The sequence below is a fragment of the Prionailurus bengalensis genome, chromosome A1 (genome assembly GCF_016509475.1).
Source record: "Prionailurus bengalensis isolate Pbe53 chromosome A1, Fcat_Pben_1.1_paternal_pri, whole genome shotgun sequence".
NCBI classification, from domain to species: domain Eukaryota; kingdom Metazoa; phylum Chordata; class Mammalia; order Carnivora; family Felidae; genus Prionailurus; species Prionailurus bengalensis.
The window spans coordinates 227071019-227098536 of record NC_057343.1 but is presented as its reverse complement, the minus strand read 5'-3'; the positions used below and the strand labels follow the sequence as shown (position 1 = coordinate 227098536).

The 27518-nt window shown below is 48.9% G+C and overlaps 1 protein-coding gene across 3 annotated transcripts in view; it reads right to left on the bottom strand.

The window, feature by feature from the left end:
- MYO10 (myosin X) overlaps positions 1 to 27518 on the bottom strand; it is a 229235-nt gene that overhangs the window by 112373 nt on the left and 89344 nt on the right. For all 3 annotated transcript variants that reach the window (XM_043600872.1, XM_043600881.1, XM_043600890.1), the window contains exon 3: positions 17935 to 18093. In XM_043600872.1, coding sequence (XP_043456807.1) covers positions 17935 to 18093 — 159 coding nt within the window. The remainder of the gene's footprint in view (positions 1 to 17934; positions 18094 to 27518) is intronic.

Here is a 27518-nt window from a genome sequence, read left to right as displayed (position 1 = left end):
TCTGTGCTGGTCCACACTCGGAAGGGGAGGGCGGCCACAACTCCCCAAAGCCACCCGTCCTGGGCTTTCCCGGAAGCCACCTGAGGGTCCGTGAAGGGGAAAGACAGGGTTCCCCTCTGCACGTGTTTCCTAGACGCCTCTGGGATAAAACCTTGGCATCCTGTACAGACAAAGGGAGCCATTTCAAAGAGGACTCACAGTGAAAGGCAAACCGGAGGCCCAAATCCCTGCTCCCCTGTCCCAGGCACAGAGGACTGTCCCCTCCCATCTTCTTTCCGGTTGGGTGTCTATCAGGAAACAGCGGGGTTAAAGAACTAGAGAGACGCCGCCGAGGGGCTGGGGGAGAGGGGAATGGAGAGTTACTGTTGAACGGGCGCAGAGTTTCTGTTTGAGATAGTAAGAAGATTCTAGAGACAGACAGAGATTATAGTCACACAGCATTGCAAATGCATTTAAAGCACCGAATTGTTCACTTAAAAACAGTCGACATGGGGGTGCCTGGGTGGCTCAGTCGGTTAAGTGTCCGACTTTGGCTCAGGTCACGATCTCACGGTTCGTGGGTTCAAGCCCCGCATCGGGCTCTGTGCTGACAGCTCGGAGCCTGGAGCCTGCTTCGGATTCTGTGTCTCCCTCTCTCTCTGCCCCTCCCCTGTTTGCGCTCTGTCTCTCTGTCTCTCTCTCAAAAATAAACATTAAAAAAAAATTTTTTTTTAAAAAGACTTTTTTTAAAAGTCAAAATGGTAAATTGTATGTCATGCATATTTAACCATACCTTTTTAAAATGTTTATTTAGAGAGAGAGAGAGAGAATACGCATGCATGAGTTGGGGGTGCAGAGAGAGAGGGAGAGAGAGAATCCCAAGCAGGCTCCGTGCTGTCAGCACAGAGCCCGACGCGGAGCTCGAGCACACAAACCGCGAGACCACGTCCTGGGCCAAAATCAAGGGCGGGTCACTTAATTGACCGAGCTACCCAGGGACCCCTTAACCATAACTTTTAAAAACCAAGACCGTTTTGAAAATACTGGTGCTGAATAAGTGATCTGGGACTCAGATGCCGGACAATCTTAACCCCTCTGGAACAAAACCCAAGCTAGAAATGAATCAAGCTCTTCAGAGCAGCAAAGCCGAGGCCACGATCATTAAAATGTGAGGCCTGCTGCCTCCTTCACGTGCACAAAACCGTCCGCTTGTACTCCCGCCAGAAACGCTAACGGAGTGCGGTTATCGGGCTTCCCGGCCCAGACACGGCTGAAGCAGCAGACAGAGGGGTAGAAGCAGACCCCAGTCACCACCACTACCTTTTACAGCACATGGGCCCTGTGCCAAGTGCTTCGTGGAGCCTTCGGGGCTGCACGGGAGCCTCCAAAATTCCTGCGGTGAAGCCCTGACCCCTAACGCCTCGGAAGGGGACCGCGCTTGGAGCGAAGGCCTCTAAAGAGATGATGAAACTGAAACGAAGCTGTTAGGGCAGGTCCTATCCAACGGGACTGGCATCCTTTCAGGAGGAAAGGTACATGCTCAAAGAAACACCAGATGTGTGTGCACAGACAAAGACCACGTGAGGACACAGAAGGCAGCTGTCTGCAAGCCGAGGAAGGAGCCCTCGGGAGAAGCCAACCCTGCCAACACCTTGACCTCGGACCTCCAGCCCCCAGAACGGTGAGAAGATCAGTGTCCGTTTAAGCCGCCCCCTCAGTGATACTTTGTTGGGACCTCCGGAGCCGACCACCACACGGGGCCCCTGTAACACTCACCAGAGCCTAAAGAGCTCCGCAGCATTACTACTCCCATTTTTCAGATGCGGAAACTGAGGCACGGGGAAACAATGGCACGTTCGCCTATTGCAGTCAGTATGCGGTAGAAAGCAAACCAATTTGCAGAAACGTCTTATATCCCTTGGCAGGGCACGGCAGTGCAGCAAGGAAAGGAAAAGCAAGCGACGCTAGGCAGAAGGTGCGACCCTCCCGAGAGCGTCTGTACCACACGCGACGCTGCAGCATTTAGCGATCATCCACTTTCAGAGCGCCTGCCACGAGCACGCAGCACGGTATCATATGCTCCGCGGAACCGTTTCCAAACGTAAGGAGGTTTCCAATATGTTTTGGGAACGTTTTGAACCAAAAAAGGTTAAAAAACATAAAAGAATTATTACCGTATGACCAACTCCTAGATATAGAACCCAAAGAGTTAAAAACAGGCTCTCCGACAAATAATAGCATTTTTCGCACTTACCTAACAGTGGAAACCACCCGAGTGCCGACGATCAGAGGGGCCGGTACACGAGAGAAGGTACGACCATACAACGGACTATTATTCAGCCACACAAAGGAATAAAGTACTGACACGTGTTACAATGGAGAACATCGCAAATACCACACTAAGTTAAAGAAGTCAGACCTGAAAGTTCACGTATCCAGAAGAACAATGGGGAACACGGAAAACATTACACCAAGTTGGAGAAGTCAGACCTGAAAGTTCACGTATCCAGAAGAGGTAAATCCATAAAGACAGACGATTGGTGGTAGTTACTATGGGCAGGGGGAGGAGGCCAGAAGTAGGGGGTGACCGCTTAGTGGGTCTAGGGTTCCGTTCAGGGTGATGAAAATATTTTAGAACTAGACAGGGAGGCTGGCTGTACAAGAACTGTGGGTGTACGAAATACCACTGAATCGTATACTCTAAAGTGGTTCCTTTTCAGTTATGATAATTTCACCTCAATTAACAGAAGAAGACATAGCACGTTAATGGGTAAATGTTCAGGTCTTTGGAAACCTCAACTCTCTAGAAAGCCCATCTTCCCCTGCCAGAGCACTGTAGGCAAGATTTGGCCATACATACGGGACTGCTTTCTCCTCTGGGGAAGGAAAGTCTCATAAACATACATTTTATGTTTATTTTGAGCGAGAGCGTGTGAGCATGCAAGCACGGGGTGGGGGGAGAGAGGAGAGAGAGACAGACAGACAGACAGACAGAAAGAGACAGAGAGAGAGAGAGAGAGAGAGAATACCAAGCAGGCTCTGAACTATCAGTGCAGAGCCCGACTTGGGGCTCGAACTCACAAACCGTGAGATCATGACCTGAGCCAAAACCAAGAGACGGTCAACTGAGTGAGCCACCCGGGTGCCCAAGCCTCCTACTTCTAAAGGACAACAGAGAACGACTTGGTTCTCTGGAGGAGGCCGTATGTCTTCCGTCAATGCTTTGACCACAGGCACTGGTGCCTTCCTTCATGTCAACTGTTTGCAGAGGTAAAGCGGGCAGGCAGACGGTGTTGAGGCTCTGGGTGTCTTAGCCCCTTCCACTACGTTGCCTAAAATGTCAGAGCTGTTTCTACCTTTTGGTAGCGGAATGATTATTTTTAAGCATATTTTTTAAAGTTCGTTTATTTTTAAGTACTTTCTACACCCAATGTGGGGCTCAAACTCATGACCCCCAGATCAAGAGTCACATGCTCTTCCAACTGAGCCAGCCAGGTGCCCTGACTACTCTGCATCTGGGAATCTCAAAACTGTTCATTTTTCTGTGAGATACGTTCTTACTTTTTCCCTCCGCTGGCAGAAATCAAGACACTAACGGCTTCCCTCTTAAAACAGCTCAGCAGGCACACACTGCAATACTCTTTCTCAGTTACAAGTAAAATATAAAAGCCACACAGTATCAAACTGCACATTAAATTAATATTAGGATATTAACCCGTTAACAACACACTTTTTAAAGAATGATCCGGGGGCGCCTGGGTGCCTCAGTTGGTTAAGCGGCCGACTTCGTGATCTCACGAAGGCTCAGGTCGTGATCTCATGGTCCGTGAGTTCGAGCCCCACGTCGGGCTCTGTGCTGACAGCTCGGAGCCTGGAGCCTATTTCAGATTCTGTGTCTCCCTCTCTCTGCCCCTTCCCCGTTCATGCCCTGTCTCTCTCTGTCTCCAAATCAATAAACGTTAAAAAAAAAAAAAAAAAAAAAAAGAAGAATGATACGCCCTGGGGCGCCTGACTGTTACTCTTGAGCTCAGGATTCTGAGTTCAAGCCCCATGGTGGGGGGAGAGCCTACTTAAAAAGAAAAATAACACAAAAACAAATTGAAAAATGATATGCCCAGCCCACGTCTTGAAAATTTTGCACACCCTGCTCGTGTTTGAACAATTGTTAGACAATTTTAAGGTGAGTCTTTTCTTTTTACGTTTATTTACTTTGAGAGAGCAGGGTGGGGGAGAAGAGAGAAAGGGGAGAGAGAGAATCCCTCGGTCAGCACAGAGCCTGACGCGGGGCTCTAACTCACGAACTGTGTGTGAGATCTTGACCTGAGCCGAAATCAACAGTCGGAGGCTCAACTGACTGAGCTGCCCAGGCGTCCCTCCAGGAGCCTTAAGAAAGTATCGATTTACTCATTCAGGGTATCATAACCTTTTTACAAACGCTTGACTTTGAAAGTGATTCTCTTGGTCACAATCTCGTAGGCCCGCTGTCCCCTCCTGGTTGGGCCACCCCAATGGTCATGCAGTATCACTTAAGAGATCACTCATCCCGGAAGTGTGGATGACACGGTTTTTGTACGGGGGCAGGGAATCCAAGGGCATTAGAAGCTTGTTAGCGCAGATCAAGTTGGAACATTCCAAATGGTCTTAGGCCTGCTTTTACGTAACTCGCATTGCAGTCTGTAAAGTGTTTCAGAACAGTGTGGTTGGTAGCTAAGACATCCCCATCCCCAACCCGCAGCGATTCTAGAGGGGAAGGGAAGCCAGGAACTCTGAACAAGCATTTGTGCAACAGAAAAGCCGTCTGCAGAACTGGCAAATACTCCATCGGTGGTCACGCACGGCGGACCCACTAATGCATCATGACATCCTCCCCACCGAGCACAATCACTGCCACACAGCTGCAGCACACTTTTCCCGAAACAATATTGACCTCCGTGTCTGATTTTCACAGCAAGATGCGGAAACACGTCCCTCGTCTTTCAATCTAGTGAACTGCCATCGAGAAAACTGGTCCTGGGGCACCTGGGTGGCTCGGCTGGTTAAGCGTCCAACTCTTGGTTTCAGCTCGGGTCATGATCTCACGGTTCGTGGGTTCGAGCCTCGCATCGGGTTCCATGCTGGCAACGTGGAGCCTGCTTGGGATTCTCTCTCTCTCTCTCTCTCTCTCTCTCTCTCTCTCTCTCTCTCTCCTCCCACCTCGCCGACTGCTTGCTCACTTTCTCAAAATAAATAAGTAAACTTTATTTAAAAAAAAGAAAGAAAAAGAAAATGTGGTTCTTTATTACACATTCTTGAGAAATTAGAAGTTCCCCATAAATATTACAAAAAATAGACTTTCATCCCTTTTCACAAGAATGCCTGATTTTTCCCATGTTGATGGAATACTTCTGGAAGCCTATATAGCACGTGCCTTTGTGTTCCCAAACCCAGGTTAGTGAACCTAATTTACTCTTTTAAGGATTTTTGGCCTTTTTCCGTCTCTCAGCCTATGAAAACAATGCCCGCACCGAATGAGGCAGACACAGTCTTACGTGCACTAACCCCGCCCCGGATCGGAGCTCCCGACTACTGCTCCCACTGCGGCCTCTCGACCTTGCCACGCGCCCCACGTAGCACCAGTTGAGGGTGGCCCCAAATCTCAAGGGCGTCTCCTTCCGAAACTGCTGTTCCTCCGGTTCCTCCACGAGAGGAGCGGCTGAAGGTGCTAGGAGGGTCTGTGCTCTTTGCAGACGGATCGTTTTGCTGTACAGGCGATGGAAGCCACCAAGCCAGGCTTTTATTTTACTCTGCACGGCACACACCACACACTGCGGGAAATGAGACACACATTCAAAACGATGTGCATTTCGACCGCTGAAACCTTTCACCATCCAAGTAAGTGAGGAGCCCCTTGGCAGCTACGTGTCCTTAACCATGTGACAATGCTTCACACCCCATGCACACATCTGTATCATTACGCCAGATGAAGGGTTGAATTCCTCTGTCCCCACAATGTTCAGGACCCTTCTTGATGGGCGCAGAGAGAGCACTTAAGGCTAAAATTGCTGCATCCGATTTCAAAAGATCAAGCATCTCTTGGCATATGGCTATATTCCAACAGGACTCTAAGAATGCAGGCACTCCCGTTGGGCCCCTTCCACTTTGTGGTTGAGGCTTCCAGCATATAAAACACATAATCTACAAGGAAGAGGAGAGGAGAGGAGGGGAGGGAAGGGGAGGGGAGGGGAGGGGAGGGGAGGGGAGGGAGGGGAGAAAGAAAGAAAGAAAGAAAGAACAAAAGAAAGAAGGAAAGAAAGAAAGAAAGAAAGAAAGAAAGAAAGAAAGAAAGAAAGAAAAGAAAGAAAGAAAGAAAGAAAGAAAGAAAGAAAGAAAGAGAAAATCCCTACAGTTTAGACCATGTTAAATACTCTAAGCACAGAGAGCTAAGCTACACACATTTATAACAGGTCTTGAATCTGTTCCAGATTTTCCTTAAATGCATGTTCTCCAAGCACTTTCTTGTTCTCTTTGCCGTACTCCTGAGGGAAGAATGGGTTTTCAAACTTTGCATTCTACAGAGCATATAAAAAATACTACCCAGTAGCTAAAAGGTGTCAGCAACCCAAGCATCCACCAATGGATGAATGGATAAGCAAACTGTGATACACACATACACTGGAGTATTATGCAGCCTTAAAAAGGAAGGAAATTTCTGACACACACAACATGGACGTTCCGCTAAGTGAAATAAATCAGTCACCAAAGGACGACTATCGTGGGATTCCACTGAAACGAGGTACCTAGAGTAGTCAACTTCATAGAAACAGAAAGGAGAGAGGCAGTTGCCATGGGCTGACGAGTGGGGAATGTAGAAGTTAATGGGAACAGAGTTCCAGTTTTCGAAGTTGCAAGCATTCTAAAAGATGCAAAACGATGTGCACATACTTAACGCTACTGAAGTATACACTTTCAAATGGTCAGGATGACAAAGTTTATGTGTATTTGATCGCAGCTAAACATTTTAAAAATTAAAAAGATACGAGAATTTTGGTGCTGATAGAATACGTTAATCTCTTTTTTATAGTATCGGGGAGCGATCTGAAAACAAGCACAGAATTAAGGGTAGTAACAAGAGGCATATGCGCCTTCCAATTTCAACCCAAGTTGAGAAAAATATTCTGGTGACAAATTACAGACCGTTTAGTAAGGGAGAGAATGAAAGGCACGCAGGTTTCCAGGGGCGACATAATCTGATTCGAGTTCGGAGATTAATAACTACACAGGTTGTGGCTGAAAGTATATTCAACGGATGGGAATCCCACATACCAACATTGATAGCAAACAGCCAGACTGAATTTGAGCCTAAACTCAATAATCTAACAGGGCACCTGGCTGGCTCAGTTGGTTAAGCATCGGGCTCTTGATCTCAGCTCAGGTCTTGTTCTCACAGTCTTGAGTTCAAGACCTACATTGGGCTCCACGCTGGGTGTGGAGACTACTTAAAACAAACCAACAAAAAATTCCATCTGAAATCTCTATTGCCCATCTCTCCCCATGTACTGTTTTGAAATCTCTTTACAAAAAACAAACAAAGAATATGTAAAATGTGTCTGGTTGGTATAGACTGAGAACTCAATTTTTAAATTTTTTTTTAAGACGACAGGAAATCTTCATTTAGAGTTCAAAATGCCTCCCTAATATAAGTGTCTCCATTTGGCATCAGGGGTTAATCAGGCTCTTCCAACATGAATGCACAAGTTTTATATTTCACCTTCTCACTAATGGCCTAAGTAAGTCACTTCTTAAAAGGCTTGTCAACAGATTTTAAACGACAATTAAGCCCACATGTCTCCAACACAACTTTATCTGACATTTCGCAATTGTGGGGCAAAGACAATCCTACCCACGGAGACACATCTCCGCAGCCCTCATCTGCTCCTACGTAACCTCGAGATGTGGGCAGGCCAGAGGCCACTGTTCTGCCTCCTCTGACAGATGAGGGAAAGGTAAGTGCTGCCCCTGTAGTCACAGGGCCAGCGGATGAAATCGAGGACAGGACCCCGGGTTCCCGGCGTCCCACACTGTGGGCCTGCGGTGGCCCGCATTACCACTCACCCACATCCGGACGGGAATTATCCCAGACTCTGTCCACCTCATCACCCGTGACCAATGCCTCCACATTTATACGCCTCACTTTCCATGAACCCCAGAACCTCCTTCCTTCCCTTCCATCCCCCGCCCTGGCCTCATTTGCTTAGATGTCACAAATGTCCCATTCCTCACTGATTTCCCACCGTGGCCTGGCATGTCCAATCCAAGCTCCAAGCTTGCCACGGGAATTGCTGAACAGGACAAGTCTCCTGCTTAGAAAACCCTTCTCCACCAAATCCCACCATCTCTGGGGGTCACCCACTGGGATATTTAGGAAGACAGTCTGAGCCGCTCCCAAAAGGTGAGAGAACAGCTTGAGTCCTAACGAATTATTCTCATGACAGTTGTGGAAGCTGGGGGGCGGGGGCGGGGGGGGGGGCTCCAGCTACTTAGTGAGTTTTCACCGTTCGCGCCCACGTTTGAACCTCCATAAAACAGAAGTACGAAACAACATGGGGACGACAGCAATAGTTCCTAACAGCTTATTGAAAGAAGGACGAGTCAGGTGGAATCTTAGAGGTCTATCAGCAAAAATAATTACTGCCCAAGACCTCTTATCTTTCCCCCACTTCCTTAAACATACCACTCTGCCTGGGTAATTTTATCCCTAGAACAAAGGCTGCGTGGATAAGAGATTCATCAGTATTAGTAAAAATGGTGACCTGCAAGCGAAGGGGGTCAAAGAAGAGCCTGGCGGTAAATTAAGTGCCAAGTGAAGCAAAGGTCACATGTGGTAAGAAATTCTAAAAGCTGTGACACACACTGGTTACGTGTCGTAGCGTTTATCACTCTATAAAAAGGTATCAGTACTGCTCTACAAATGGCCACCACCACCCCATGCGGTTTCAGACTGTGGACACATGAAACTCTCAAACATGAGGCAGGACCAGGACTACGACTGGTCTCCCCATACTGGATTCCAAATTCCACAAGAATAAATAGCTTGGTCATTTTCACAGCTTTTCAGAAACAGACCATTCTACTTTGAAGCACATGACACATTTTTCTAGTCACAAAAGTTCCACATAACTCCCCAAAGAATACATTTCCTTGCCCGTTTTAATAATCTGGAACGGCTGTCGCACATACTGCTTAAACACGTTGGAAGAAACTCACGGCATCTCTTCAATCCAAAGTCCACCAACTCAAGATTTTCGAAAGGCCATCAGGGTGTCCTGCCTGGCATCCCATCTCCCTCCAAAAGGACCGGGGGTGACGAAGAAAATGAAAAGTGACCCAGGGGCCTCAGATGCTTTGAGATATGGAGGGATCCATGCTGCCATTAAGAAGGCACTGTTCAGGGGCGCCTGGGTGGCGCAGTCGGTTAAGCGTCCGACTTCAGCCAGGTCACGATCTCGCGGTCCCTGGGTTCGAGCCCCGAGTCGGGCTCTGGGCTGATGGCTCAGAGCCTGGAGCCTGTTTCCGATTCTGTGTCTCCCTCTCTCTCTGCCCCTCCCCCGTTCATGCTCTGTCTCTCTCTGTCCCAAAAATAAATAAACGTTGAAAAAAAAAATTAAAAAAAAAAAAGAAGGCACTGTTCAAACATGGGAACAAATGGTCTATGCGACAAAGTTTGGTCATCAGAACCCAGAAGTCCTTAGCCCAGAGCACCTTGCCCCAGAACACTGCTTAACCCCTCCGGGCCTACGCTTCTGGTCAGTCTAACCACATATCCTCTGATGACCCCCACCTGACTGCTATGTGAGAGTACTACATAAATCAGAGGTATTTATCGTTTTTGTTAATGAGGATAAAAACCACAACTTGCTTTTCCCCATGTGATCCTGAACGTAGCTGGATACGGAACAGATCATCTGAAATGCGTTACAGAAATCAGCTAGTCAGGGCCCTGCCATACTCTGCTAAAGGGAAAACCGATTAAGAGGTGGCGGTCGTCAGGAGATTTATTTCCCATACACCCTTCTCCTCTTTCCTTCCCTTTTGGTCATCACAGCTCAAGATGCCAATAACTTACTTCCTCAACCTTCACCTTCAATGCAGCTTCAGTTTTACATCACAGATCCACACACTCAGCGGCCCACTGGACATCTTCACTTGGATGACCCTTAGCTCCAACTCACATGGACGAGGCTAAGCTCCCCCCAAACACCCATTTCTTCTCAGTGCCATCTTGACAAAGGCACCACAGTCAACCCAATGGTTAATCCAGAAATCGAGGAGCCATCCTACAAAAATTCACTCTATCGGCCCCCCGCCCCCACCCTCTCAAACACTTGCATTCTTCCTCTCGGTATGCTTCATACTCAAACTCTCTCAGGATTGGTGTGGAACGCCATCGTTTCCCATCGAGTTAGCTGGTCAACTTTCTCCTCCTAGGCTGGATACGTCCCGCACTCATCCATCACCTCGCAGGCGGAGTGAGCTCCCCCAGAACTCCTGTTTAAAGTCGTCCCACGCGGCCTTCACAGATCTAGTCAAACTCGTTCACGTATACACGGGGCCCTTCCTCACCTGTTCCCGACCATCTTGCCGGGCAGCTGCCCGCCACAGTGATTTCAGCATCTTGATTTCCCACAGTTGGACAAACGCACCCTACTGGCCCACGTGTTTGGCACGTGGCAATCTTCTGCTGGAAATGAGCCACTCTCTCTCTCTCGGCCAAACTAGTGCCTCTCCCGGGCATCACTTTCCTCTGACCCTTTCCTTCTTTTCTCCTTTGGGTGCCCGGTCTTGATGTTCCAAAGTACTTCTATCACACGCACCGCACCCTGAGCAGTGGTCAATGGTGTGCCTGTGTCTGTCTTCGCCAAGGAACCGTGAGGTCTTCGAGAGGCGGGATCTCTCATTTATCCAATCTTTCAAGCAGCAACTCCTGTGAACAAGAGTACTCTTGCGTCCTTGGAGGTTAGCGCTCAGCCCGGCCCACGGGAAGGGCGACATTGACGTAGCTATATTGGGGGCACGTGATTTGACCACAAATAAATTCGTGTTTTAAGCATGTTGCAGCGCTCTAAGTCCACTACCTTCTACATAAAAACACAAAAAACAAAAAACAAACACAACTGCTTGCCGTCATTATCCAATTAAACCATTGAAAACATTTTTACACAATTAAAAACAAACTGTGAAGCATTCAGGTTAGTTGAAAACCAGATGGCAAGTTAGTCGGAAACTTCACTCGATGCTGCAGTCAAGCTCTGAAATTCAGAAGCGACACTTCCATTTAATGGGAGTAACCTTCGGGCCAACATTCCCTCCTTGGTCAAAGGAATCTGACCTTCGAAAGAGAGGCAGGAAAGGAAGAGAAAACATCAAAAAACAACGTTCCTAACCTCATGTGCTGATACGGAAGTGGCCACTCAAGCGTACCAACGTTCGGCAAAGTTTAAAAATACATACGGTCAAGGCAGATGGGTGATCATCATTTTCTGGCAACATCAGTTTTGATTTCATGTGAAAAAACGCCTCAGACAAACCACACTGGGTTCAGCCGTTCCTGGTATGAGGGAGGACTGGCCATCCGGTTTTAAGGCCATCCCTGCGTCCCTGAGAGGCACGTGGGTACGGGACACTGGCTTTGGAAAGGGACAGAAATGAATCCCCCCCAGGCCCCCCCACCCCAGTGGGGGCTACTTTGGGGAAACTCAATGCAAGGAAACAACGCGCGGACTTGGATTTCCAACCCCATCCCACGCCCAGTTCCACCAGTACAGACGGCCCGGGGCTTCCCCACGGGTGAACGCCCTCCACCTGCCGGCTGCAGTCACCAAGTCCCCAGCCAGCTATTGACCGTGAACACGCTGCGCTGGGCGGGAAGAAGCCGGCTTCCGAGCTCACTCGGAACATGGTCAGGCCACACTTACCGACTCGGTCTGGAACGGCACCCGAGCAGAGGGGAGGTATTTTTGAAACCCCCCAAAACACGTTAGCTTTTGTGCCTACAAACAATCTTTTGTGCCTACAGAAGCGTTCATCTTTGGGCCCGGCCCCAGCTTCTCCAAACGGACTCGTCTGATCCTGATGTCTGTGCTGTGGGTTCGGCAAGCCCAACGAGGGGACAGGCGGGCTGGGTGTCCCCCCTCCTCCTTCCTCTGGAGCCATCCCCGAGGCCATAATTGCAGAGGAGCCCTGCCCTTCCCTGCGGCTCCCTCCCTGATGTGGTTTTGAGCCATTCCTTAGAGGCTGGGGGAGGAGCTTCCCCCGTGCAATTGACCCAGAGCGCGACAAACCCCGGCACTCCCTTTGCTTCTCTTCCGTGTGGCTGCAGACCAATCTGCCGCACCACGGAGCCCGCCTGGCAGACCCTGGGCTGACGTGCAACACGACAGAAAAACCTCATCTGCCCTTGTCGACACCGTGTTTAGACGCTGGGTACCTGACAATCCGAAACGAGTCAGGCTCCAGACGACACGCTAAGACAGGGGTCCGAAACCAACCCGTCCTCTCCCCACGCTCCTCCCCTGGAGGGGCTGCCGGGACCCTCAGCGCCAAGTTCTCACGGCCACGGGGGCTTCACAAGGCCCCCACGCACCCCTCGTGCCCCACACTTCTAGCTCCTTCTTCTCTGGCTCCCGACTCTCCCCGCCCCGCTCCGGGCGAGACCCCCTCCGTCTCTTTGTCCCGGCGTATTCGCGACACTCTCTCTGCCAACCTGCCCTCCCTGGCCCATATCACAGCGCTTCGCCATCAACACGTCTGAGTTCTTCCTTGGGGAAACCCCCTCTTCAAAACCCTTTGGCAAAGACGGGGTGGTCTGGGTGCCACCAAGCCCAGACGCTTCTGACGGACTGTCAGCCGATCAAGGCCTCTCAACCTCGGGAGGACCGACATCTCAGGCCAGAGGACCCTTTGTGGTGGGATGTCAGCCGCACCCCTGACCTCTACCTGCTAGATACCGTTACATCCTCTGCCTTGGCTATGCAGCCAGAGATGCCCTCCAGATTGTGTCGAATGTCCCCTGGGAACAGGTCTCCCGGCTGAGGCTCACTGCTTTAAGGGTATTCTGACCCCGGCCTGCCCCTCCCACCTGACTGCTCGACGGTCCCCAGCACACCGGATTCCATGAGCAAAGGGACTTGCCCCGACTGAGGCCATCGCACTGAATTCACTCTCGTCTCTCCATCTGCACGTGTGGCGTCCTCGAGCCTTTCCTTCTGACCCACTCTTATCCCTGCCTCTCAAGTGTCATTCCTGTCACCTCCTCTCGCCCTACAGGGCGTCTCACGACCAGTTCAGGCTTTCTCGCCCACCTGCAGGTTACCTCTCCCTACCTCTTCTTTGTCCCATAAACACATGCTCCTCTCTCCTCTGTCTTTCGGAACTTACAAGTGCGGGTATCTGTCCTCACCCGGTCTCATGAGTGGCAGGAAGAGACAGAGGAATGCGGGACCCTCGTCAGACCCTCTCCTGAGGAGAAGCAATCAGGGGACAGTCTCTGTGGCAGGAAGCCCACGGCAAAGAGGCTGAGGGGGGAGTCTGGGACGAGGTCCCAGGCTGGGAGCTGTAGTGTTAAGCAGGGCTCGGGTCTCAGAAGTTGCCAGAGGGTGGGAAAGATGAAGCGGAGCCTCAGGCACCAGAAACTTCAAGTTCCAGGAAAACAATCCGGCATTAGGGCCGAAGGAAGGGGCCCGCGCAAGGCAATCATGCCAAGAGCAGAGCTGCCCTAACCAGGGGTCAGGTCCCAAAAGGACGAGTGGCGAGGCTAGGGTCATGCAGACCCACACAGTGACAGACAAGTCTGTTCCGTTCCCGTCCTCAAGAGCCCAGGGCCAAGCTCCAAGCTCCAGGCAGGAGCTTTATAAAGACCTCGTAGTACAGACGACTAAGATGGGGGAAAGGTACAAAGGTAACGACATTCCAGAAACTTTCCCCTTGTCGCTTGATTTTAAAGGAGTCCGTCAGATATGGGGGTTATGACATCTGACCTTTTAAAACACATAAATTAAAAACCTGACACACGGGGGCGCCCAGGTGGCTCAGTCGGTTCAGCATCCGTCTTCGGCTCAGGTCATGATCTCACGCTCTGTGAGTTCGAGCCCCGCGTCGGGCTCTGTGCTGACAGCTCAGAGCCTGGAGACTGCTGCAGATTCTCTGTCTCCCTCTCTCTGCCCCTCCCCAGCTAGCTCTCTCTCTTTCTCTCTTTCAAAAATCAATGAACATTAAAAAAAAAAAAAACTGACACACAGATTAAATTATTAATGTAGAGCCCAAGAGAAGGTGGGTAGAGAAAAGCATGCTCACCTGGGATTTGTCTGCTTTGAGCATTTATCCCTTTAGAGCTGTCTACCCCATTTTATTTTATTTTTTTGAGTTTGTTTATTTTGAGAGAGAGAGAGAGAGAGAGAGAGAGAGAATATCCCAGGCAGGCTCTGCACCATCAGCACAGAGCTCAATGTGGGGCTCGAACTCACAAACTGTGAGATCATGACCTGAGTGGAAATCAAGAGCTGGATGCTTAACCGACTGAGCCACCTAGGCATCCCTGTCTACCCCATTTTAATGGAGGATGGTAACGGCGGGGAAAAATATCTTCCTGGGGTCTGCTGAAGTCCTCAGGCAGTAAGGGTGGTCCCCAAGGAGGAAAACAGCTAAGTCCTTTTTCACACAAGACAGTAGACCTTCCCACCTGGAGAGGAGTCTGCTCCCCGACGACCTGTGTCACCTGCCACTCGGAAGAGAAAGCCAACAAATAAAAATAATGCAAGATCCAGAGTGCCGGAGAAGACCCACGGGGGGGTCCCTTCTCAACAACATGACTCACAGGAGGCCACCTACGGTAGACAGAAGAACGTGCCCCTCCCCCACCCCAGACGTCCACGCAGAATCCCCGGGACCCGTGACTCTGCCGTATGCACAGGGCTGTGGGGATAGGATTCAGGCTGGAAACGCCGAGACAGGGAGAGGATCCAGGTGGCCCTAACTGCAGGAATCCCTGAAAACTAGACGTCTTGGCTGCAGAGAGAGAAATCAGAAGAAAGGAGGGGAGAATAGCAACACGAGAGGGGCTGGGTCCACTGTTGCTGGCTCTGAGGGTGAAAGAAGGGGGCCCGCAGAGGCTAAGAGCAGCCCTGGCTGACAGCCAGCAAGACCACAGGGACCTCGGTCCTGGAACCGCATACAGGACCAGAAGGAGCAGGGGACAGATCGCCCCCTACAGCCTCCAGAAAGGATCACTGACCTCCCCACACCTGGGTTTTGGGCTGGCAAGACCCCAGCCGGACGACTGACCTACAGAACCATAGGACAGCACCTGCTGTTTTAATGGTGGCCATTTTTTATGCCAGCAATAGAGAACAGATACAGCACCCGTGGCACAAGTGATTTTTTTTTCCCTCTTAAAGACACAGCCAGGCATCACTCAGAGCTGGGAGAAAAGGCAGGAAAGCGGTGGTTTTTCTGGCAGGGGGTGGTTTTGTTTTGATGGGGCAGAGCCTGGCTTGTGTGGTCTCCACCCCAAACAGCTTCAGCGATAAGAAAATCAAGGTGGCTGCTTCATGATAATACAATGATCCAAGTCTCACAAGGCAGGCGCAGGAGGGCAGTATTAACTGAAATGACCTGCAAATTGACGTACAAAAATCCTGTGTTTTTCCCTCGGAGCAAAGGACAAAGGGGCACCTGGGTGGCTCAGCTGGTTAGGCGTCTGAGTCTTAGTTTTGGCTCACGTCACGACTTCGTGGTTTGTGAGTTTGAGCCCCACGTCGGGCTCCGGGCTGACAGTGTGGAACCTGCTTTGGATTCTCTCTCTCCCTCTCTCTCTCTACCCCTCCCTTACGCTCTCTCGCTCTCTCAAGATAAATAAATTAGCTTAAAAAAAAAAAGGCGGGGGTGGGGGAGAGGAAAAGTTGTTCATTGTAGGGAATAAGGCCAATATCCCATTCATAGGCTTTAGTGGGCAATTCAGCTATCAGGTTTAATATCCTCATCATCATGAAAAGAGGGGGAGGAAAACTTAAAAAAAATTTTTTTAATGTTTATTTAGTTTTGAGAGAGAGACAGAGAGCCAGAGTGCAAGCTGGGGAGGGGCAGAGAGAGAGGGAGACACAGAATCAGAAGCAGGTTCCAGGCTCTGAGCCGTCAGCACGGAGCCCGATGTGGGGCTGGAACCCACGAGCTGTGAGATCATGACCCGAGCCGAAGTCGGGACGCTTAACCGACTGAGCCACCCAGGCGCCCCTAGGAAAACTTTTTTAAAGACTCTGCCTTTTAAACCCCTTTGGTAGTTTTTCCCCCCTTCCAATTGGATTTTTCCTGACTATTGAATGTAGAGTAAGACCTCGTATCTAAAGACAGAAGAGTTTGAGTCCCGAAATACCTACAAGACGCACACACCGATAAAGAACTTTTAAATCTAGCCTCACACTTTCTCATCAACTAGAATGTTATTTCTAATACGTCTGGTGTTTATTTTTCAAACATTGATTACACAGCTACCAGGTGCCTGGCAATGTCCTTGGCTCAAGAAAGACAAAATAAGTCCTTGACAAACCGAGCAAGGAAACTGCTATGACGAGACAGTGTCAAATACTTACTCCTAAAGGCACAGGGGTGGTGACCTGGACACATGTAGTGGCTACTCCCTGGGAAGAAGGGAGTTCGCTGGTCAGCTGGAGATTCTTTTTTTTTTTTTACGTTTATTTATTTTTGAGACAGAGAGAGACAGAGCATGAACAGGGGAGGGTCAGAGAGAGAGAGAGAGAGAGAGAGAGAGAGAGAGACAGAATCCAAAACAGGCTCCAGGCTCTGAGCGGTCAGCACAGAGCCCGACGCGGGGCTTGAACTCACGAACTGCGAGATCATGACCTGAGCCGAAGTCGGACGCTTAACCGACTGAGCCACCCAGGCGCCCCTGAAGATTCTTGACATGGGGACAGAACAGAGCTTTGCCGGCATACACATAGCACAGAGCAGGCAGCCATTCACGTAAACACGTAGAAATGTTACCTTTCCTGAAGAACATACGGAAACTACTATAATCTAAAGACTGAGTGTAAGCAAGCTCAGCCAGTCAGAGGACGAGAACACCACGGCATTTCTCTAGATCAGGCTGTTTAAAACCACGCGGCGAACGTCAGGTCAATCTGGCAAGCATGAAACTCACTATGTAAAAAGCAGAGGAAAATTAAGCAGTAAACCTGCACATAACGGATTCCTCCTCCTTTCCCAGCCCTCCTCCCCCTTTCTAAGGGTAAATAAATAAATTGGAGGAACATGGATACCACGCAGGCCCGTCTTGAGTTTTCGTTAGCACCTGCTGGCTTGCTGTGAAGGCTGATGCTACTCATCAAAATCACAAATATATTGGCAAAATTAACCGTAACTGCTAAAGAACAAAAATTACTAAAAGATCAAGAGTTTTTACAATACTAAAACTTGAGGTTTTTAGGGACAAACCTGTATAAATTTGAACTTGACAAGAAGAAAAGAAAACCCATGTGTCAAGAGTTGCCCCCTTTATTATCAAGACTTGGAAACAGGCAGATGAAAAAAAAGATAAAGTCTGCAGGCTCACCTGGACAGTTCAACTAATCTCCGTACTCTAATTTCAAAAAGTACGTATCACGGAAATGACTTTTTGAAATGATTTCTAAATACTACTTTCATTAACACCGATCTGGACCGCGAACAGAATGCGCTCGTAAAAAGAGGTCAGATCACCTCTTTCCAATAGAAAGTAACGATCAAGGCAAGAAACGCGAGAACACGATTTCTCGAGCCACATTTCCAGTTTGGTGAAACACCCAGAGACACAGTCTGACTTCGATTAACTGGAGGTTCTCAAAAGGCCAGAAAACACCCTCGGAAAACAAAAATTAACATTCACTCAAACCTGAGGGATTTTTACAGAGACTTAAAGTTGGAACTTACGTATATTTGATTTCTCTTATATCGCCGGTACAAGTTGTGCATGATGGAGCCCCCGTGGAGCTCCGTCAAGGTGGCCATGTCATCGACGCCCTCTTCGCTCACGGGGTGCATGGCGGTGACCTTCTGGTGGGTAATTGTGCTCTGCTTGTAAGTGAACACCTGGGAGCAGAATGAATTCAGTTGTTTAGTTATCGGCGGCGAATGCTCTCCACAGACGTCTCCCACCTTAAAATACGATCCCAGTACCAGTTTTAGCAACAAGAGCCTGAATTGGCCAAGAAAAAGTACACTGCAGAGAACTTTCTCATTTTCCCTGTGCGCCTATCTATTTTTAGAGGAAGCAATCATTTGACAATTGCTATTAGATATTCCTAAAAGACATTATTAGCTCAAGTACTAGCCGTCCCGTGGAGGACACAGAAATCTTAAATTCACAGTTCACTTCTCTGCAGATTTCTCCTGTTACTATACATCAGTAAGGGTTAGGACCCTGGGTAGGGTAGGATCCCAGGGTTAGGACCCTGGCTAACCAAACTTTTAGAAAATAATTTGGCTTCCCTGCATAATGTTTCCCATGGGATCATACAGCATATCTCAAAACTTCATCATAAAAGCTCTTCAATTTAAGTGTTACATAAATTCACCCTGGCAGTCTCCACGTTTGTTCAAAGAGTGGAACGCACCTTCCCAGGAATGTTCAAAAAGATGTCCTTGGACTCTATCTCCTCTCCACCAGGATATGTAGCAAACAAACGCCTTCTCAGATTTAAAATAAAACTGGGGTGTTTGCTCGATAGTCTACCTTGCTCAAAATTCCAAACACCATTGATGAGTGCCGCATACACGCGGTAGGTAGCATGTGCATGACAGAATTCTGATATTTTAAGACTGATTACTGAATTTCCATGCATTTCTGAAATGCTTTTGTGCCACTGATTTGATTTAGGACTTAACCATGTTGGGGCACCTGGCTGGCTGGCTCAGTTGGTAGAGGACGCGAGTCTTGATCTTGGGATTTTAAGTTCAAGCTCCATGTTGGGTGTAGAGATTACTTAAAAACAGAATCTTACAAAAAAAAAAAAGGACTAACCATATTAAGTCAGCTCCCATCTGATGATCAAAGTTTGGCCAGCTTTACATATAAACTCACGTACATAACCAAATCATTTGATTATGGTGTCTACTCCATAATTATTCACTTTATACTTTTATAATACTCATCCTTTAAAGACATGAATATATAAAAAGGACCTAAATAACATGAAAAATGCACAGTCTTCACAGGCACACGTACTTCACATGTGCACATGCACAAAACGGCTTTCTGGAAGAGTATCTGCAGAACTTCCTGACTGGGGAATTCTATTTTTAAATATCAACCAGATGCCTACATGGCAACAAATAGTATGTTATTGCAAAAGAGAATGACACACGAAGGAAAGCAAAAGTACCAATCCCATGGTTTCCAGTAGCCATGAAAAAGGGCATGTTTTATTTTTCTAGAGAAAAAAATAAAACTTCAGCCGTGGCATTTCGGCCACATGAACCACAAAAGTTGGTCAAAACCAGTCCTGAGAAAGTGCTGGAGGCCAGGGCAGACACCAGAACCATCCTTTCTCAAGAGGAGCCACTCTCCCCAGCTGCTTCCTGGCCGCACATCCACCAGGAGATGCTCCAGCCCCAGCGGCCCCACCTCCTGGCAAGGAAGCCAACCCCCCACCTCACCCCCTGCCACGGAGGCACCTACAGGGCAGGCCAGGCCTGGGGCCAGCGTGGGGAGTGCAGGGTGGGGTATGCCACGGCCAGGATAACAGGTATTAAAGAAAACGCACAGGGACATTCAAGAGCGTAGGCATGCTTCTAAGACACTGACTTTCCATCCTAACTCATGGAGGAACGTTGAAGGAACAGAGATTTAGGTCAAATGTAGAAGTCGTCTTGGGGCAATCTGGAAAATCCCAGAAGTGAACGGCTAAAAAAAAAAAAAAACCCTCTGCCCTTCCCCAGCTTTGCCTCATGCCAACAATGCTAATCCAGGCGGGTTTTCTGGAAACACTAACCATTGGGCTGGCACTGGGGTCTTCACCTGCAGTGACTGTGACGGTGGGGGGAGGAAGCAGAACTTGTCTGGCCCCGTGAGTTCCCAGCCAGCTGAGGAGGGCAGAAAAGAGTCCCCGTGTCCCCTCTCTGCTCCCAGAGCACACGGGAGGCGGCTCTTCTCACTCTGCTTGCTCAAAGCTCCTGCCACACAGCAGGCGGGGTGGCTGCCCCAGGTTCCCAGGAAAATGTGCCCACAGGAAAGACGACAAGGCACCAGAGTGGGCGCGACAGGCTCCGGCTCGAACTCCCCCGAGACTCACCATCGGCAAGTCCCTCCCACGGTGGAAACAGCCCTACCTGCTGCTTGACTAGGCCGAGAATTCCAGAATTTGAGGACAGAAATGTTTTAGAATACGGACATGTCATCTGAATTTATATGGAGTCTGCCTTTTGGAAATAATCATATACAGCCCACGATACTTAGACACTAAGTGTTTATATATGTGTCTATATACATGAAACTAAATACTCATGTCATCTGTAAACATTTCGTTGTCTTTTTTCATGCCCTGGGAACAGCAAGACAATGCGTGAGCCAAAATACAGAGGGGGGCACACGGGCACTGACAGAAATGGCTACACACTGTAGAGTTCCCACCTTCATACGTTTATTTGTCTTCAGGTTTTCAGGAACATGCTATAAAACGGGGACACGTGCAGTGGGAAAATCCAGAGAACTAGACCAATCCTTCCCATGGCCTCAAGAAGACAGAATCAAGAGGGCAGATAATAGTTACATAAATAAGAGGGGCGCCTGGGTGGCTCAGTCAGTTAAGCGTCCGATTTCGGCGCAGGTTGTGATCCCGTGGTTTGTGGGTTCAAGCCCCACATTGGGCTCTGCGTCGACAGCTCAGAGCCTGGAGCCTGCTTCGGATTCTGTGTCTCCCTCTCTCTCTCTGCCCCTCCCCCACTCACATTCTATGTCTCTCTCTCTCTCTCTCTCTCTCTCTCAAAAATAAATCAACATTAAAAAAAAAAATCAAATAGTTACATAAATAAGAGACGACGAACAGAAAAAAAAAAAAAAAAAGACCAAAACATTATGCCAACTGCAGCTGCTCAAAATACTGATCACTCCCAGAGAAGTAGGGTATGTAGAAAATGTATTTGTGAAGGAAAGGCAAGGATAACCATCCCTTCAGAGATGGGCTAATATCTGCAAAGATTCTAGAATAGTGTGTGGGGCACTGTAGATGCTAAATAAGTGGCTGAGAAATTAAGGAAATGCATTCATCCGAGCAAATATTTACTGGGGCGGTCTAAGCCCTGGGAATATGGCTTACATTCCAACAAGGGGAAGAAAATAAAACCAAATATACACGTAACTATCACACATGGTCATGAATCTTTTTTTTTTTTTTTTAACATTTATTTATTTTTGAGACAGAGAGAGACAGAGCATGAAGCAGGGAGGGTCAGAGAGAGAGGGAGACACAGAATCTGAGACAGGCTCCAGGCTCCGAGCTGTCAGCACAGAGCCCGACGCGCGGCTCGAACTCACGGACCGCGAGATCATGACCTGAGCCGAAGTTGGACGCTTAACCGACTGAGCCGCCCAGGCGCCCCAAATCTTTATGAAGACATAAATCAGGGTACAGGGACCAAGTACCACCAAGGCTTATTTAATGCTAAATATGTGAGGACAGCCTCACTGACAGGGTCTCTACGTTGATGTTACCCTACGGAGGTAAGGGATGGGATCCCCCCCTGCACTCAGTGTATTAATGTGCACTGGATGAATTAACACCTGATTTAATCTAGAAAGATTTCAAAGGATTCATGACAGCCACAGTCTTATTCAAAATTTTTAAGGAGAGTCCCTTGAAGCATCAAAAGTCACGGCTACGTGCAACAATTAAGAGGGTGTTAGTTGCACAAGATTCTTCCCAAATAGCAGGAGAACTCTAGGTTTACAGAACGGGATTCTTTTTACAGGAATTTTTTGGGAACAAACAGCCAGAATACCAAAATGTATTCCTAAAAATCCAATTCAGAATAAACGGACTTCCTCCATCGGAGCATATACTAGGAGAAAGGTGGTAAGGTTAAGAAATGGAACAGAATATGGAAAGATTAATAGACAGGAAACCAATTTAGAGAAAATGCAGCCTCAGAACAAACAGCTCCTGTTATAGAAATCCAAGCCGCGGGTCACAAGACAGGCTGGATTAAGCATGGGAGAACAAAGGAAACCAATCAACATGATTGGAAAAACAACTCAGAAGGCTTGCCTAACGCTGGGTCCGCTTCTACACGAAGAATCACAAGGTCTGAAGTCAATTAAGTAAAACATAGCTGAGCTACTATCCACTTTTACCTTGAAAAGTTTTTAAAGTTTTATTTATTGAAGTCATCTCTGCACCCAACGTGGGGCTCAAACTCACCCCCCAGAGATCAGGAGTCGCACGCTCTTCCGGCTGAGCCAGCCAGGCATCCCGATCTACTTTTAACCTTAGCATAGCACTTACATTGCAAGGAAACTCGCACCACGTGAATGCAAGAGTCTCCGTAACACCAAGTTATGTATATGTGGGTATATGTATACATCATGTCCTCCCCTGATGAACAGATGGGGTAGAGGGCGTTCTCAATCTGGGGAACCTCATCTCACTACATCATAGAATTTCTGCTAGAGTATTTTTTTTTAATGTTTATTTTTGAGAGAGAGAGAGAGAGAGAGAGAACATGAGCAGAGGAAGAGAGAGGGAGACAGAGGATCCGAAGCGAGCTCCACGCCGACAGCACAGAGCACAAGGTGGGGCTCGAACTCACGAACCGCCAGATCGGGACCTGAGCCAAAGTCAGACGTTTTAACTGACTGAGCCACCCAGGCGCTCCCTCAGCTAGAGTGGTTCTGAATTCAGCACCCCTCCTCCACCCGCGGAACACGCGGCCCTATCTGCAAACAGTTTTGATGGCCAGAAACACCACAGGATTATTCAGGCCAAATGTCAAGAGGGCCAGGTGGAGACACCCTGGTCTAGAATGGCCAACCCACCAGGGGTCTACACAGATCCTAGGAAGAAAATGATGCGAACGAGCCAAGGCCTATGAACAAAACCTTTCATCAAATATAAAAACGTTTTGGAAGCAAAGACAGAAAAACACTGAATAGGGTTCATCAAAGGTCAGCATGACACTATTCTGCAATTTCGTTTTTGGCTCTTTCTTATTTGTCCTAAGTTAAGAAGGGTAGGGGTGAAAATAATGACAGTTTCTAGGCATTGGGGTTTGCTTATATTTGTGCTCCCTTGTTCTGTATGTGTTCGTACAGATATGATCTACCTGTACTGTATCATGGTCAGATGCTCATGGGCCAGTTCTTTCTTGTTCCTACCCCGTCCAGGGCGGCCCTCCCGTGTCGGGGCCACGCACATCCCGCTACCTTCCTTGAGGCCTCAGCCCCAAGGTGGTCCTCCCAGAAGATGCCGATGAGGTCAAGGGCACCACGTCGGATTCCTCTTTATTCTGCTGTGGGTACTCTCTTCCTAGCTCCCGGGACAACCTGTAATCGCTTATCTATTATCTCACGTGTTCAGAATCCCCCTGTGGGTCCCCCACTCTAGGACCTCAGGTCAATCTCTTTTAACTCATTTGACCGCAACCTACAGTTAAAAAGGTTTTATTCCATGAACTACCATACGCACAGTTTCATAAAACACTTGTCGCAATGTTCGACGCACCTCAATCCTTTCTACTCTGTTTCTTTTAAACGCCGGCTGTGACCCCGTAAACTGATTTCACGTCTGTTGTGGGTTGCGAACTATGGTTTGAAAGCTTCACGAAGGCAAGGAGCATGCCTACCTCGTTCCCCAGTGCCACCCATGCCCACTACACGGACTCAATAAACACAGCATAAACACAGAATAAGTGGTCCTTGCTTTCAAAACGATTATAACACGGGGCGCCTGCGTGGCTCAGTGGGTGGAGCGTCCGACTTCGGCTCAGGTCATGATCTCGCGGTCTCTGAGTTCGAGCCCCGCGTCGGGCTCTGTGCTGACAGCTCGGAGCCTGGAGCCTGCTTTGGATTCTGTGTCTCCGTCTCTCTCTGCCCCTCCCCCGCTCATGCTCTGTCTCTCTCTCTCTCTCTCTCTCTCTGTCAAAAATAAACATTAAAAAAAAATTCCAAATGATTATAACATGAAAGGAGAGGCAAGGTGGGGTAATGACCAAAACATGGCCTTAGACGCCTGGAGGCAGATCCAGCTGGATTCATTTCTGCTGGATCTGGGCTTCCGATCGTTTCAGGAAAGTGAGCAAGGTTCTTGGACCTGCTCTGGCCCATGATTTTTTTCCACCTGCAAAGTAAGAATGGTAATAGCAACACCCAACTCGGAATTATCACGAAAGCTAAGGAATGTAGGTAAAAGTCACAGTGACTGGCACAAACAAGGGCTCCACAAACGGCACCTATTCCCACGAGGGGGGCGTAATGCAAGGAAGAACAGAGAATGTTCTAAAAGGAAATGAATCAATTGTCCTTGCACAGAGGAGCCCAGACTCCTTAGACTTGAGCCTGGAGACTAGCTGTGTGAACGAGGCAATGAGCAAAAGGGAGGGGTACACATTCAGTTCTACAAACTTCAGGACAATCTCAACTTGTACGTTATCTGATGAAAAACCAACATATACCTTCTTCTATTTCGATTCCCTTCGCCCAAATCCGGTGGGCCTTGTTTGGGTTTTCTCTGGATTCAACATCGCTTCTGGAGGTGCCTCTCTTAATTCAGTTTCCTACTTTCTTTCATTTATTGACTCATTAATTCATGACTAAAAGGATGATCAACGATAGAGGTTAAGACTTCTGCCTCCTGACCTGTGGCTAAATTGAGCAATCGTGGCAACCAAAAACGAGCTTTCTCATGGCCAGCCCCTCTGACTCAAGGCTCTCGGTGGCGACGGGTGCCCTTAGGCGCACTGTGGAGTCTAAGAGGAAGTGGCCTCCTGTTTTTGCTGCTGCCGTGGGAGCCTGCAGAAAGTAGACGGGGCACAAAAATGTAAAGTCCACTAGAAAGTTCCATGGAAATCTCATCAAAAGTAAAAGTACTCTCCCAGAGTGCAGGGAGGAAATGGCCACGGTCCCTTGCGTTCAGCTCCCATTCGTCAGAGACTTAGCATTTTAGTGACACGGCACAGGGGTGAAAAATCATCTTTACAGGTTGATGTACAGATCCTTACAGATCTGTAAGGGTTTGGTGACTAGAATCTGCCCTGGGTGAGCTTCTGGATACCCGACGACTAAATACAGATAAAAGATTGAGATTGTCTTTTTCAGAGATTCAAATAGTTTGTGAGATGAAGCCATGTTTTAGACGTTCAGGTGATTTATTTTGAGAGAGAAAGAGTGAGGGGGGCGTGGGGGGCAGAGGGAGAGGGAGACAGAGAATCCCCAGCAGGCTCTGCACTGGTTAGATGCTGGGTGATGCAGGGCTCGAACCCATAAACCACGAGATCATGACCTGAGCCAAAATCGGGAGTCAGACACTAAATTGACTGAGCCACCCAGGCGCCACTGATTAAGCCATTTAAATTGTCATCAAGTTTTCAGTGCCTGATGCCACAGGGTGCATGGCATCTGGGCCAAAACCAGCGTAAGGGAAAAGCTTGGGCACAGGCACAGGGCACCCAGTGACGGCCGGCCGTGTGCACCAGGCACACTGAGGATATTCCCTCATGTGATCCGAGGCAGAGGAGGCCACACTGTTGCTCAGTCTTTTGGAGGATGAGTTCACAGAGGATCAGAGAAGCTAGGGAACTTGCCCAAAGGCACACAGCACAGTTAGCATTTGATTCCTTGGGACTGTGGAAAAACACACACGGTGCAGTCAGACCTGGGGGGGGGGGGGTCACCAGTTCAGAGATAGCATTTTGCATTCCAGCTCTGCCACTAACTGGCTGTGAACCCTGGGCATTTATTCCGCTATGTTTCACTTCTTTACCATTTCTAGTTCCCTCGGTTGCCATCTGTGGCAGGCTGTGAGCTGGCCCCTGGGAAAACAAGGGTGACCCTGGGAATACAATAAACGGCCTGTCGTTCAAAGAGTCTCCCGATCACCAAGAAATGAGAAAAAAGAGCCATTTCCACCGTGTGGTGGGGGCCAGCGCAGAGGAAATTCCCGGGGTATGGTGGGGACCAGCCACGTGGGACAGACGGCGGCCGGGGAAGAGCAGAGACAAAGGCAAGGCAGCGCAGGGCACCCGCGGAGTGGGGCGTGACGGGGGCAGGGTGTGGGGGGCCTCCTGTGCCCTGCAGTGACGCTTGGCCTCTGACCTGAGGTGGGGGTTGACACGTCTCCACTTATTATTCATCATCACAGACAGCTGATGTCAAACATGACCCCGCGATCGCTCTTCTAGGGAAACAGAGAAGACAGCTCACTACAAAATGTAATTCAAGGAGTCCGACTTTCCAGAAACCCCGCAGGAAAGCGATGCCTAAATCACGTCAGGCGTAATCACTACAATCAGTGTTGTCCCCAGAGTGGAGGGTTTCTTCCTGGGGCGCCTGGGGGGCTCAGTTGGTTAAGCACCAGACTCTTGATTTTGGCTCAGGTCATGACCTCAGGGTTGTGAGATCAAGTCTCTGCTGCCAGTGGAGCCTGCTTAGGAGTGTCCTTCTCTCCCTCTCTGTCCCTCCTCCCCTCCTCATGCGCATGTTCTCCCTCGCTAAAACAAAATTAAAAAAACACTTTTTTAATTGGAGAGTTTCCAGGCGCCTAGGTGGCTCAGTCGGTTAAGTGTCTTTTTTTTTTTTTTTCTTCACGTTTATTCTTGAGAGAGAAAGACAGAGCATGGGCGGGGTAGGGGCAGAGAGAAAGGGAGACACAGAATCCGAAGCAGGCTCCAGGCTCTGAGCTGTCAGCACAGAGCCGGACGCGGGGCTCGAACTCACAGACTGAGGGATCATGACCTGAGCTGAAGTCGGACGCTTAACTGACTGAGCCACCCAGGTGTCCCAAGCGTTTGACTCACGATCTAGGCTCGGCTCAGGATCTCACTGTTTGTGAGATCGAGCCCTGCATGGGGCTCTGGGCTGACAGTATGGAGCCTGCTTGGGATTCTCTCCCCCTCCCCTCAAAATAAACAAACAAACTTAAATAAAAATTGGAGGGTTTCTTCCTGCCTTCCTGTGCGCAAATAACACACGACCAAAAGCATCAGCAATGATACACACAACGCAACAAGGACAGGAAGCTTCGGCGGGTCACTGAACATGAGTCTTTCTGAGGATACTCGAGACTTCACAGGCAGACCAAGAAGATTATGAATCTGAGTAGTCTCATGGCATCTAGGTGGCTCAGTCAGGTGAGCATCGGACTTCAGCTCAGGTCATGATCTCACGGTTCACGAGCTCGAGCCCCACTTCAGGCTCTCTACTGTCAGTGCAGAGGCTCTGTCCTCCTCCTCTCTCTGTCCCTCCCCCACTTGCTTGCACACTCTCTCTCTCTCTCTCTCTCTCTCAAAAATAAAATAAATTTAAGCAT